Genomic DNA, 14,875 nt, shown 5'->3' with positions numbered 1-14,875 from the left:
CATTTAAACTTTACATGTTTTGGTAGTGAAAAACGCTCCATTTCGTCTTTCACTACTGAAAGGCCTGATTACATGGGAATTACCTTATTACACCTTTTAAATGCAAACTCTCAATTGTGAAGGGATAGACTTTTCAAGCTTAGTGTCACTGAACTCACAATTTAAGATCACAACTTATGTAGGGTGGGTGACAGCTGACTTCCTGCATTCCCTCTAGACTGCCACACACAAAGAAAGGGCTAGGACCTGCCCCCTTCAAAAGATTGATTACCTCCCTGTAGTGTGCCTGGAGCCAATGAAAGGAAGAGAGAGCTTCTGTGCACTTCAGAGCTTTCTCTGAAGTCTCCCCCATTTTACCATTGGGTATAAGTACTGGACCTCTAGCACTACCAAATCAGTACACTTCTGGACCTGTGACTACTCTGCCAGGAAGAAGGACTGCTGAAAGGACTGTCACTCTGCTGGACTTCTGCTTTGCTGAACTCTGCCTTGCTGTGCCAATGCCTCGCTGAGCTGCCCTGCTGCCTGCTGTTCCCCTGCCTAAGTGAGAAGACCTGGATATGCATCATTTGAACCCAGAGTGACTCCACAGGCTTGCTGGCTTGCCTCCTTTTGCCTAAGTCTCAGGGACACAAAAGATTTAGAACCCTCCTGTTCCAGCCCTTAGGCTCATCTGCCTGTGAGTCTGTCCTGCCAAGTGGTGCCACCCCAGTCCTAGACCCTGTGTGAGCAGAATCAATGCATCGCTGTTGTTGCAGGGTACCGGCCCAGCGCATCACACTCAGAACTGCTGCATCGCATTCTGAGCCGCTACTTCAGAACTGACGCATCACTGCCACTGCGTGAAGATCAATGTATCGCCTCAACAGCGTGGAGAAACCAGGCGCGTCGCATATGGAAGCGCCGCACTTTGGAACCGACACTTCACTCACGGACCTGACATATCACCGCAGTTGTGTGAAGAACTCCGGTGCAACACCCTAACTTCTTGAGGATCATCAAAGCATTTTGTGCTGCAACAAGGATTTAGGTACTTTTGTTCAGCCAGCAGGCCCTCTGTGGGTCCTATAGCCATCTTGCACTCCATCGTGGGAGGCCTGAACTCTTGACTTTGTTTCTGTCCAGCATGGCCATTTAACTCTTTGAGTGCTACTTTCTACTACGCGCTATTTTTGCATTTAATCTTTAAAAATTAATATCTCAACTTCTACTGGGTGGAGTTTTGTTGGTGTTTTCACTGTGTAACTAGTTTAATTGTTGCACAAATGCCTCACACATTGCCTCATTGCCTCTTAAGTAAGCCTTACTGGTCTGCTACTAGAGAGTGAGCACAGGATAATTTAGGGTGTGCTGTAACTTACCTTGACCAGGATTGTCGTCCCTACTTGGACAGGGCTCATACCTCTGCCAACTAGAGACTCGATTTCTAACACATCCCTTCTATTATGAATCATTCCCAAGCCTCCATTAACAAAGCTTGCTCAACTTTCTATCAAAGGAGAATTGACAACTGCTCCAATTCCACCAGAGAAATGTTTTATATTGCAAATGAGGTCTGTAAGAAATTGGGTTGTTGGTTGACTGGGGTGAGAGCACTGTTCAAGCAGCAACCACAGTCCTTATCAGGGTGAGGCACAATCCAACCCTAAATTAACCTGTGTTCAACTCTCTGGTAGCATGGCAAAAAAGCAGCCAGGCTTAAGTTGGAGGCAATGTGTAATGTATTTGTGCAGCGCTTAAGCAATAATAAAGTGAATACCACAAGATAAATCCTACATTAATTTAAAACAAGCATTGGAAAAGCAATAGGTCTTGCCTTTAAGTTCAAGCCATTTGCTTTGCTAATGGTATTGTATTATAGCTTTGTATTAATCAGCGTATGTTTGTAATATGTTGTGATTTTATGTTGTTAGAATTGGATGTGTTAGCTGTGTAGTACTTTAAAGCATAGCGTTAGTAGGAGAAGAGCAGTGTTTAAGATTTGGAAAGGAGAATGATTAGAAGAATAGCATGAGGGTTAATGAAGTATAGTGAGGAGTAGAATACCATGAGGCAGAAAAAAGGGGCGGGGGAGAGTAAATAGTGTGTAGGAAGAAAGCGTGGAGGAGATTTGTGTTATTTTGAATGTAGGAAAGTGTGGAGAGCAATATGAGGCATAAGGAAGGATAGAGTAGTAGAAGAGTAGTAGGAGGGATATGGAAGGAGTGTGAGATGTAGAAGAATAGTGTGAGGTAGAAGCAAGGTAAGATTATTTGATTAGCATTAGGGATAAGGAAGTAGAGTTTTTTTTTGCATAAGCACCTTGGGGGTAGACTTATTAGGGCACTACAAGTACCAGAATGCTTTGTGTTACATGAAAACCCATGCCTGCATATAGTCCTCATGACGGGGTTGGTCGATTGCTAGGCAATTGTAATATTAGGCTGGCTCAGCAGACTCCGTACTGGAGCTGGGAGGGATGCGTTAACAACAACCCACACCACCCACTAAATTAGTTTGTTTTTTTAAAATCCAACAGCACCCCCACCAAATACTAGAAGTGGGAATAAAATGAGGCACTGTTGTGCACAGATTGAGATCGGTTTAGCAGGTGGACTTTAAGAGTTTTGTTGTTGTGCCCCCGGGTAACATGCAAGGTAGAAGAGAGGCGCGTGGCGCACCGCAGGCCGCCTTTGGACAACCCAGATTTAAAGCTACAGGAATGGTCACCAGTGACTGCATTCCCGACAACGTCGCACATCACCCGCAGACTGAAAGGCGGTCTGCACCCTGCGGGAAACAAGTTCAATTGTCAGCAGCAAGCGCCAGAGCTATCGGACCAGATGAAGTGGGGCCCCTGAAAAAGGTCCACCTGCAACAGCCAGACATGAGCGGAGATACAATTACTGACGTAGGGAGTGGAATCAATCCATGAAGCTTATAAGGAGCCATCTTCACAACCACGACCCTCAAAAAGCATTTGCACTGTCTGTCGGGCAAAAATAATTAAACAAACAAACGGTAGAGAGGCGCGTGGAGCCCCGCAGTCTGCCATTGGACACCCCCGTTTGGTGAAAGTAACTAAATAAACAAATGGTACAGAGGCGCGTGGAGCACCGCAGGAGCCACATGCGTGTCCTTAACTCCTCTGCGAACATATTGGCACAAGCCCCAAGCGCCTCAAGCGTATAGCAAAAATAATTAAAATGACTTAACAGGAACCGTGAAATAAAAAACATTATTAGCCAGACGAGAGCGGAGATAGAGTTACTGACGTAGGGACTGGAATCAATCTATGAAGCTTCCGAGGAGCCATCTTCACAACCATGACCCTCAACAAGCATTTGCTCCGAGACCCAAGAGGTTTTAAAGGCACCCATGTACATAAAATGTATATCTGTTGTGGCCCCTGCATGCCGTGGGAGTGTTTAAGAGCTTGCAGGAGGAGCGGCTCCTTTAATAAACGTGATACATGCCAGTAATACTAAACAAAAAAAAGAGAGAGGGAGCATTTCAATGGCACCTAACGCACAGCCCACAAGGAAAGAATGATAAGAAAAAAGTGCAGACAGTCATTGTGAAACCCACCGTGTCACGCAGCCAGTAAAAGATCCAGTCCACGTGGGCGGGGCCAAAAGTGGACAGGGTGGTAACCAGGAGGGACTAAAAAGCCTCCTGGACAATCATTATACCCCGTTTAGCATAATTGGTGACACCAAATGACTCACACCAATGGAAATTACGGGCGGAGCCGAAAGCGAATTTCTCAAACCGGATTGATTTCAAGAAGCCCTCGCAGAGCGAGCAACGCATGTGCGCTGAAACGCCAGGCAAGACCTAAAAATGGAGCAAAATGTAATAAATTATTTGGCACCCAAATGTCAAAAATCCAATCAGTAGAACCGATGTTATGAATTTTTGAATGTGAGAAGAAATGTCTGAGAAGGTAACGTTCAGCAGGGCAAGACAGCCGGCGCTGTTCGAGGAGAAACTGCTGTCATCAGGGAGCAGCTGGACAAAGTAGCCATGAAGATTTGGATGTTCGGACATCACTTTTTTGGTAATCTCCAGCAGCTTGAAGCTGCAAGCTGTAGCAGACTAGGCTTCCACGCGGTCAAATACCCCTTCTATGAGGAGCTGCTGAACAGGATTTGCTGCTGGGGAGAAAGACATAAAAGACACACAGATGATGGACGGAATGCAGAGCAAATCAAACATTCACCCCCATTCAAGAGATATGCGTTAAATGCATTGTTCTTTTGCTCACCATGCCACCTGAGTTTAGACCCAGCCAAACGCAAATCAGTCTTGGCCGTGTGCCTCATGGGAACAGTCCAGCCCGAACTGCCAAGCCAGGTCCTCCCTGGACCGGAAACAAGCATCCTGGGACTAGTGTCGGGGCAACACCGACAGGACGTTGCGGAATGCCTAAGTCAGACCAACCGTCGATGCACCTTGAGCAGATTGGTAAGCAGGTAGTCCCGGTTTCCTCCTGGTTCTCGGGGATCTTTTTGATTGAAATGTTTTTAAGTTTCAAGATTTGAATTTGGGCTACCTGGGCAACTCAAGCACCACTTCCAAGGGTCCAGGACTGGGGGGCACCACTTGGAGGGTGAGAACTCACTCAGGCTGGGTCAAGATAAGGTTTGAGCCTTTCTGTCCCTAAGACACTGAACTGGAGACCACCCAAATAACCCTTGGAGTCAAGTTCAAGCAGAAAAGCAGGTTTCAAGCAGCAGGTCAGTACTCCGAGGGGAACAGAGCAGGCTCAGGCAGCAGAGCAGTCCTCTGAGAGTACTCCTCAGGGTCAGAATTGAACTGTTGAGTGGGTCTGAGGGACATAATTTTATCAGCTTGGATGTGGAAGAACCCTCAGGAGTTTTCCCTCCATGGAAGTGTCTGGAACTTCCTGACTCCCTCCCTGGTCCCAGGATGTTTGGGTGCACAAAAGGCTAGTGTAAAGTTATTTTTATGTGAGCTGAAGCAGCTTCTTTGAAGTGCAAGTGGGACTGTGCACAGCTCTGCCTTCCCATCCTGTCAGGATGGCCCATTCTGCCACCACACAGTCCCCCTACTGAGTGACTGGGAGGACTACACAAAGGCCATCTGCCAACTACACCTAGTCATGTGACCCAGGAAACAGGTTACAAGCACCAAATTGTTAGGATAAGAAAAGACCAACGTTCTAAAAGTGGCATTTTCAGAACTGTGACTTAAAATCCGACTTTACCATTTAAGAGGATTTTAAATTACAATTCCTTAGACATCAGGCATGACATTTCAACCCACTCCAATCACTTATTTTAAATGCAATAAGGTAACCCAAATGTTATCCTGTGTGAGAGGTAGGCCCCACAGTAGTGAAAAACAAATTTGTGACTTTTCCACTACCAGGACATGTGAAACTTAAAAGTACATGCCGTCCTTTTAAATAAAATGCAAAAGTGCTGCAGGCCCACTAGTTATAAAGCACAAAATGATTCTGTCGGAGAATTAGTTCAAAGTAGATTGGACAAATATAGGAAGAGGCCATAAAAATGTAATTGAATCCCAGATTCTGACAAATACAGGGACCCCCCTTTGTTATAACTAATAAGCAGGCCCACTAGTCGCATTTAATTTACTGGCCCTGGAAATATGACATACCAATTTACTAAGGACGTATAAGTAAATTAAATATGCCAATCAGGTGTAAGACAATTTATTTTACCATGTTTTAGGGAGTGAGCACAATCATTTTAGCACTGGTTAGTAGTGGTAAAGTGCACAGAGTCCTAAGGCCAACAAAAACGAATTCAGCAAAACAAGAGGAGTGAAGGCAGAAAGTATGGGGGAAGACCACCCTAAATTTACAGGTCTAACACCAGGCTACTGAGAGAGCACCAGTGAACTGCACGGTCATGTATTGTGTTTAACGATACATAAACCTCAAGCAGCTCCACCCTCAAATGTGAGTAACTAGGAAGCTAAATTAACTACTTCCATAGTGTAGGTACTGTGAAAAAATAGAAACTCAAACAACAGACCATATGGAGATCTCCGGCAACACTCAAAAGCACTAGAAGGCACATTGAGATACTGCAGGTGGTTATCTGGAGTGCCAATGGTTTAAAATCTTGTATTTCACAGAAAAGAGCTCAACAAAAAACATACATTTCTCAAAACATTTACAGACAAAGCTGTAGTCTCAGGCAAACAATGAATACTAAAAATGTAACTGAGGGTGATTCTCAAAGGCTCCAAATCTTTCTAAAGGGTTCTAAAATCAATTAATAAATCATGTAATATAAAAACATATAATGAGTAATGTGGAATATGATCCTATAGTGCCATCTTGGGGTTCAGATGACAGTACTGGCTCGCAGAGGGAGTGCTGCGTGGCGGTAGGGTGGAGCGGGGCAGGGTGGTGGGGGTAGTGGAGTCGGACATATGACGGCAAGGAGTAAAGTAAGTAATAAATAAATAAAACTATCTACCTTGCGCTCGCTGCATCGCCAACTCGGTTGATTTGGGCAACAAAATTCGGGACTCCCTCTTGGTTAGGAAGAGGCAGGCCAGTAGCAAGGCACCTGGTTGGTTTGACACCTTAACACCATCTCATTCACCTTTTAAACTTACATCAACTTCTCACAAAACAGTATTTTATATTCTCAATATATTTATTAAATATATTCAAATTAAAACACTAGTTTCTACCATGAATCAACAGTATAGCACGGTATAGCAATGAAGTGATACTTATCTGTCAAGGAGCGGCATATAAAAGAGGAAAATGACTGCTGTGACAGAGGTTTTATGTGTAATCTGGACATTCTAAGTTCTGTAATTTGATGAGCTGAAGTTGTTTTACTTTGGAGTGCTGCAAGGAGTTGGCAATAAAAGTGTTAAGCATAATGGTAGCCTCCGGTCTTGTCATGAAATTACCCTGAACAAAGAACCTAAAGGCTCTCAATCTCTACCTTCAGGGGTAACTTCTCTTCCTTATGTCATTGTTTTTAGCTTGTTTGACACACAGTTATACCCTGGTACTTTATTCTTCCAGTATTTATAAGGTTCTCCTTCTGACTTTCAATGACTTTTAAGCCAGAAATGAAAGTACCCCCGCTTAAGCTGGCATAGCGGGTGTTTCCCTATGCCCTTGCCATGTGATGAAACCTCACCCCAGTCATTGCTGCACTACTGTAAATTTTATAGACACCTTACTAGACAATATTGGGTTTCAATTATTAAATCATACAGCTTTTTTAAATGTAAACCTGCACTTTTTACAAACACTGTTCAATCAGTCTGTCTACTGTTCCGTTGGTGCCTTTTTGAGACATGCAGTGCGAACACAGGAGGCAATGCTATCTTAAATGGGATGTGGGAGCAAATTATATGATATGGAACTTTTTAATGTGGTTTTGATTATGCTATTTACCAATTATTTAGGATGGTGTCATTTTTAAAGAATTGTTACATTGTTATTGCAATATACTTATAAGGCTGATTGTATGCGCCGAATAAAGATATGAACTGAGCTCAGAGGCAATGTGAAAAGTACTAGTGCAACACTTCATCAGCCACACAGTGAAAACAAACCTCAAAAGGATCCCACACCAGTTTAGAAAAATAGTACTTTTTAATAAAAACAATACCAAAATGACAAACATCCAGTCAGTAGAACCGAAGATATACAGGTTTAAAGATTTCAGTCAATATAAACCCAAAAAGCACAAAGCATTAACTGTGGATAGCTGGTTGCGCTGGACCAGGACAAAGTCCCAAATTCAGGCCGAATGAGGTGGAGCGAGGGCCAGCAACAAGGACCCAGTTAGGCCCACTGAACAAGAGTACCTTAAGTTTTGGTTGCGGATTTTTGCGAGGTTCCGCGTCGAGGACTCTTGGTGCAGCCAAGGCAATGCATCGGGTCCAGAGAGCTGTAAGGCTGCAATGCATCATCGTTGAGAGTGTTGCGATGCAAGGGCCTGCACCAGGAAAGCTTTGCAGAGGTGGTGGTTCCGATGTGGGCTGCAAGATTGAGAGGACTACTTGCATCAGGAGAACCCCTGCAGCTGAAGCTGCATGCCCTCTCCCCCTAAACACGCACACTGGGCCCTGGGGGATTGGGTCTCTGGGCAAAAATCAGCCCGGGGAGGAGGGACACTTGCCCCCCTTTTTCCCTGTAAAATGTGCTGGTCCCTGGGTCTGAAATTGCCTCAGGGAGGGGGGCCGCGTGCCCCCCCTTCACAAAGAAGCATGTTGGGCCCTGGGGGATGGGGTCCTCGGGTCGAAATCAGCCCAGGAAAGGGGGCCATGTGCCCCCTTCTCCCATACAAGCATCCTGGGCCCCTGGGAATGTCCCGGGGAGGAGGGCCGCATGACCCCCCTCCCCAAACAAGCACACAGGGTCCACGTGCCCCCTTTGCGAACAAGCACGCCAGGCACCCAGGAATGGGGTCCCCAGGCCAAAATGGTCCCCAGGAGGGGGGCTGCATGACCCCCTCCCCTAAACGAGCACAGCCTGGGGCTGAAATCGGTCTGGGAGGGGGGCCACATGCTCGCCTCCCCAAACAAGTACTCCCAGCCTGGGGAGATGGGGTCCCTAGGGCCGAAATCGGCCCGGGGAGGAGGGGCGGTCGTCCCCCTCCCCGAACAAGCATGCTGGCTCCTGGGTAATGCATTTATGTATGGTAATACTTTACGTATAAAAAAAACTAGAACTTACTGAAAAAAACTAAGTTTATCTAACGTTATGATAAAAGGATGTGTTTTTAAAATTTTGTAAACAACTTTAAAAATTACTTAATAAAACAAAGGTTAAAGCAACGTTATAGTTAGGTGAATATGTCAGTGAGAAAGTTAACATTTTGAACTAAAAAAAACACAGAAATTGACAATTTATAGTTAGCAGCGCTAACTTTAACTTTCACCCCTCCTAGCACTATTTATGACCTCACATATGACATCCTCATGACATGTACTATGCAGTGGTTAATTGGAGCAGGTGGTTTCCGGTGCTCAGCAATGGCACTTAATTGGCAGCACTGGCACTTATGACAGTCTAAGAAATTTTAAGACAGAATGCACACCCTTCTTTGTTCGAACTTTATGTTTAACACCTGTTTTAAAGAAAGTGCTCTGAGGCAAGAAAAGGCTGGTGTGCAACCAGAGTTGTGTGCAAACGCCCAAGGCACACTAACAATATAAGTGACCCAGGATCTGGAACACAAGACCTCCGGTGCACAGCCGTGGAATTGGCCCGTGGGCCGCTCTAAATTCATACAATTTTATAAACGTCCATTTTTGTTCACAATATTTTTCACCGTTACTTTCTCTCTTATATCAATAAATCCATCATGTACTCCAAATTTAAATCAATTAAAAAGATGAAACGCGGTATTCAGATTGTCCATGTTTTATTCTTCATACAGTGATTCCAACAGATTACAATCCACGTTGTCTTGGGGTTCATCATTAAAATCCAATATCGAACCATGATGTCACACACACAATGCATTTCGAGATAAAAAATCTCTTCTTCTGGGGTTAGCTGAAATCAGAAATGTAAAGCATATATTCAGAATCAAGGTAAAGTTACATGTTTCACCCACCCACACACCAAAAATAATTCCCTACTACAAATACTAACTCGTTATGGTGACCACATAAAACAATTCTGAAAGACAATACAGAGGGAAAATTAATTGAACAATAATTGCTGACGCCCTCCTCTAACCCCGTATTCAAACCCACCCCCATGCACTCATAATCTGTTGCTCAAACCAAACCCGAACAGCCCTTGTTCCCAAACCTCCATTGATCAAACTTACGTGTTCGCATCATGCTCAAAGCTTCCAGTAGGGATGACTGATTATAAGGATGGCACATAGGCCAAATATCCCAAAAAATTCCACTGCTGCTACCACTTCTTTTTCATAATAGATCATAAGCATTATGTTATGTGAGAATCCACAGCAATATATAAATTTTTCTATGATTGCCTCTTTCTTCTCTAGGAATGTAAGAATCCCTGCTGCCAAGCTGCGACCTGCACACTGACGTCAGGTTCACAATGTGCGTACGGCCTCTGCTGTGATAACTGCAAGGTAAAACAATTTTCACCACTGTTTGATTGCACTGAACATGAACATATATGTATGACAACGTTTGTGAACCTCTGGCATTGCCTTTGAGTGAGATCATCCCAAAGCATGATGAAACTCCAATTGGTTCATGTGCATAGAGAGCTATTACTTCCTGGAACTCTTCATTACTCTGATTTCCCTTCCTTGTCCCAGTCCTTCCTCCTCTGCTTTCAGGCACCACTTTTCCAGAGTCCATTTTTAAAAATATAAAAATCCTCTTAACTATACCCAGTGGAGGAGGGTAGATCACATGAATAGAAACAAGGAAGGGTGAATCTGAGCAATGTGTGTTACCAGTAATTAATTTGAGCATTATCTCTTCACCGACCCCCAAACTAGTCATCATTTCTCCTAGGATACATCATGAGCCATCCGGGTCAAGGGGAGCGACCCTTGACCCTGTGTACAGGCAGGTCGCTCCCCCACACCACACAGCTATCTCCACCTGTCTGTGCCGTGCCTCATCACTGCTGCTGCCGCGAGTTCTAGCTCTTGCTCGCTTTGTTTTTCCTCACTGGAAATTGCTTTGTATTTCTCACTGTAATTTGCCCGCTCTTCTGAGCTTGCACTGCCTCCCTTTTTTGCTGTTTTTACTTTCCCTCCATTACTTTGGTCCCCCACTCCCCGTAGCCCCCCTGGTTCCAACTTTCCTGCCGCTGCATCCCCTGCGTCCCCGCCCCTCTCGCCCATTCGTCATCCCACCCGCCTTCCAGCTGCCCCTCCCTCCCACCTCCCCTTCTGAATGGCGGACGCTGCGCGGTGAGGAGAGTGACCCTTGACACTTGGAACAGGCAGGTCGCTCCCCCACGCCGCACAGACAGCTCCACTTGTCTGTGCCATGCCTCATCACCGCTGCTGCCGCGAGTTCTAGCCTCCTGTGGCCGCTCTCGCTCGCTTTGTTTTTTCTCACTGGAAATTGCTTTGTATTTCTCACTGTAATTTGCCTGCTCTTCTGGGCTTGCACTACCTTCCTTGTTTGCTGTTTTTACTTTCCCTCCATTACTTTGGTCCACTCACTCCTCGTAGCCCCCCTTGTAAGATCCACTGTGACTCCTTAGGATCTGGGCGATGCACAAAGGGGTCCACCTCCCGACGTCCCTAACTCTGAATAATGCAACACAGAGTATTAAGGCAATCAGGCGAAGGAAAGTTATTAGTGTAGGAACAGCGGGGATGAGGAGACCTGTAATAAAAGAACACACGGGTAACACAAGGCCTATATACTTCTGCTACACTCATATGGTCTCACTACCCCTGTCTATTACCTGGGGAGCCGTTAGTCAATGATACGCCATTCCAGTGTACCAACATAGAGATACATCTCTCCAGTAAGAATGCTGCATACCTACAACAAGAAAGCAAAGATAAGTCAAATCCCCATCATGCATGCTAGCAGCCAAAACACGAACACACTGCCTCATACATACCCATAGTCATTCCTTTCATGCTCAAAAAATATATATGAAAGTAGAGAAGTCTACTGATGCATCCCCCATCAGCCTTTCAGTAGTCTCGAACACTGAAGCATGAAAAACAAAGTAATCCAAAGTAAGAGTCCCCCAGGTTTGCGGAAAGGTCACATGAACAACTGTTCCTTAGGCATGAGGAAGACCTGGACCAAAGCACAGCATAAAGTCCCAAAGCACAATCCAGATTAGACAAAACCCAACGACCTTATTTCTGCAGAGGAGGGGAGCAAGGGAAGACGGGCAGGACAGCGCCTACGTCAGCGCCCTCTAACTGCCCTGAAAAGAGCCAAAATGCCAGGAGAGCCACAAAGACGGCAGCGCTTACCTCAGCGCGATGCCTTGAAACAGTCGCAGGAGCGCTTTCAATAGCGCTGTCACGGGAACGAGTTCAGGTTCCCTCGAACAAGTCCAGATGCCAGGGTTTCCGACAGCAGAGACAGCCGTGCTTACCGCAGCGCGATGTCTCTAAGCAGGCTTCTCACAGACACAGCGCTTACCTCAGCGCGGTCACTGGTTTTAGTCAGGCAGCGTGGGGGATGCCTCCCGAACCATCAGAGGCGCTAGGTGACGATCCACCGCACAGGAACCAGGAAGCCGTGAATCCTCACGGCAAGCAGAACGGCCAGAAATACGCGCGCTGATGTCTCACGCTGCCGGGCGATAACGAGGAGGCCCCGCCCATCCAACGGCGGGGTGTCTGGGAGTCTTCCTCCCTATATGTTGGTAGGCACCTAGGCTCAGCGCCTGACACCCTTGGTTCCAACTTTCACACCGCTGCATCCACTGCGTCCACTGCGGCCCTGCCTGCTCGCTCACCCATTTGTCATCCCACCAGCCTCCCAGCTGCCCCTCCCTCCCACCTCCCCTTGTTAATGGCAGCCGCGCACAGCGAGCGCACCGCCTGTGTGCCGAAGGCGAGCCTAAGGCAAGCACATCTGCGCCCTTCCGCGCCTGGACTGTGCCCAGCGCCATAACCCCTGGCCCCCGCGAGTGACACGACACCAACCTCCTCCACAACCTCAACGTCAGCCGAATTACCACCTGCTTCCAGGCCACCCCGAAGCGCACCCACAGACCCTTCACCTGCCAAAACTGCAGCTTTACCAGCCAGCGTACACGTCCTGCCCCCCCACCAAGGCAGGCCACAACCATCTCAGATGTATACTTGTCAACCCTGCTCCGTCCACAGGCATGCCGTCGAACTCTGGGTCCTGCTCGACCCATCCTCCCCGGACATCGCCTTCATGACGGAGACCTGGAAGAACACCTCATCGGCACCCAAAGTTGCCATAGCCATCCCGGAGGGCTACAAGATCACCCGCAGGGACCGCACCAACGGTGCAGGAGGAGGAATCGCCATCGTCCACAGGAACACCCTCAGAATTTTGACTAGCACCGAAGACACGCTCAACACTGCCGAACACCTGCACTTCCAGATCCACACCGATCCCAAAACCACCCTCAGAGGAACCCTCGTGTACAGACCTCCTGGACCCCGACCACAGTTCAGTGACTCTATCACAGACGTCGTCAACTTGCACGCCTTGGCCTCCACAGACTACATCCTACTCGGAGACCTGAACTTCCACCTCGAGAACGCCAACGACAGCAACTCCATCACACTGCTGGACAACCTTGCCAACCTCGGTCTCAAACAGCTCATCACGACACCCACCCACTCTGCCGGGCACATGCTCGACCCCATCTTCTCCGCCAGCAACCACGTCACCTTCAGCCACACCACCGAACTCCACTGGACTGACCACCGCTGCATCCAGTTATCCTTTGAGAAAAACACCGCACACAACCACCTGCAACGAATACACCACCGCAGCTGGAACAGGGTCACCGAAGACCAGCTTATCACCACCCTCGCCCAGGACCCACCAACCAACCTCACCAACACAGCCGCCTGCAATCTCAGGCAATGGATCGACGACTGCGCCAACACGCTCGCCCCGATCAAGAAACCCTCAAACAGACGCACCGACAGAAGGGCCATCTGGTTCACCGCCGACCTCCAAACATCCAAACAGACCTGCTGAAGACTCGAGCAAACACCAAACAACCACACAGCCCTCAAGAAAGCCTGTCGCAGGCACCACCAACTCATCCAAACCGCCAAAAGGACCTCCTTTAAGGAAAGCATTGACAACAATGCGCACAACAGCAAAGAGCTCTTCAAGATCGTGAAGGAACTCGCTAACCCCAGACCCATATCCAACGAAATTCCGCCATCACAAGACCTCTGCGACTTCCTTATCACCTTCTTCCACCACAAGATCATAGACATCCACGAGATCTTCAACACTCAAACCCCGCCTACAGCTGCCGACATCGCAGACTCACCGCCCCCCCGGTCACACTGGCCTCCTGACCTCCTGGAACCACATCAATGATGAAGACACCTTCAAAACCATGAACACCATCCACTCCGGCTCACTGTCAGACCCCTGCCCCCACCACATCTTCAACAAAGGGAATTTCATCATCGCACCCCAACTTCGAAAGATCCTCAACAGCTTGTTCGAGACCGCCACCTTCCCAAAAAGCTGGAAACACGCAGAGATCAACGCCCTACTGAAGAAACCCAAAGCAGACCCTAAGGACCTCAAGAACTTCCGACCCATCTCCCTGTTACCATTCACGGCAAAAGTAATCGAGAAGATCGTCAACAGACAACTGACTCGATTCCTTGAAGAGAACAACACCCTGGACTCATCCCAGTCCGGATTCTGCAGCAACCACAGCACCGAAACCGCCCTCATCGCCGTCACCGACGACACCAGGATCCTGCTGGACAACTGCGAAACAGCGGCCCTCATCCTCCTAGACCTCTTTGCCGCATTCGACACTGTCTGTCACCACACCCTACGCACACGCCTGCACACCGCAGGGATCCGCAACAAGCCCTGGATTGGATCACCTCCTTCCTCACCGACAGAACCCAGAGAGTCTGCCTCCCTCCATTCCGATCCGAAGCCACCAAGATCATCTGCGGCATACCCCAGGGATCATCCCTCAGCCCGACCCTCTTCAACATCTACATGACAGCACTCGCCAACATCGTCCGATCACACAACCTCAACATTGTCTCATAGGCCGACGACACCCAGCTGATCCTCTCCCTCATCAAAGACCCCGCCACCACCAAAACCAACTTCCACGAAGGAATGAAGGCCGTCGCCGAATGGATGAAGAACAGTCGCCTGAAACTGAACTCGGACAAGACGGAGGTCCTCATCCTCGGATCCCCCCCTCCGCCTGGGACGACTCCTGGTGGCCAGCCTCGCTGGGAGC

At 47.7% G+C, this 14,875-nt stretch overlaps 1 protein-coding gene across 1 annotated transcript in view; it reads left to right on the top strand.

The window, feature by feature from the left end:
• The window catches only part of LOC146866832 (disintegrin and metalloproteinase domain-containing protein 9-like), a 762,935-nt gene that overhangs the window by 331,355 nt on the left and 416,705 nt on the right, over positions 1 to 14,875 (top strand). The window contains exon 13 of the mRNA XM_085601842.1: positions 9,978 to 10,067. Within this exon, the coding sequence (XP_085457968.1) occupies positions 9,978 to 10,067 (90 nt within the window). The remainder of the gene's footprint in view (positions 1 to 9,977; positions 10,068 to 14,875) is intronic.

Source organism: Triturus cristatus, chromosome 1_2 (genome assembly GCF_964204655.1).
Source record: "Triturus cristatus chromosome 1_2, aTriCri1.1, whole genome shotgun sequence".
NCBI classification, from domain to species: Eukaryota; Metazoa; Chordata; class Amphibia; order Caudata; family Salamandridae; genus Triturus; species Triturus cristatus.
Note: the sequence above shows the minus strand (reverse complement) of the source record. Positions and strands in the feature narration are given on the sequence as shown.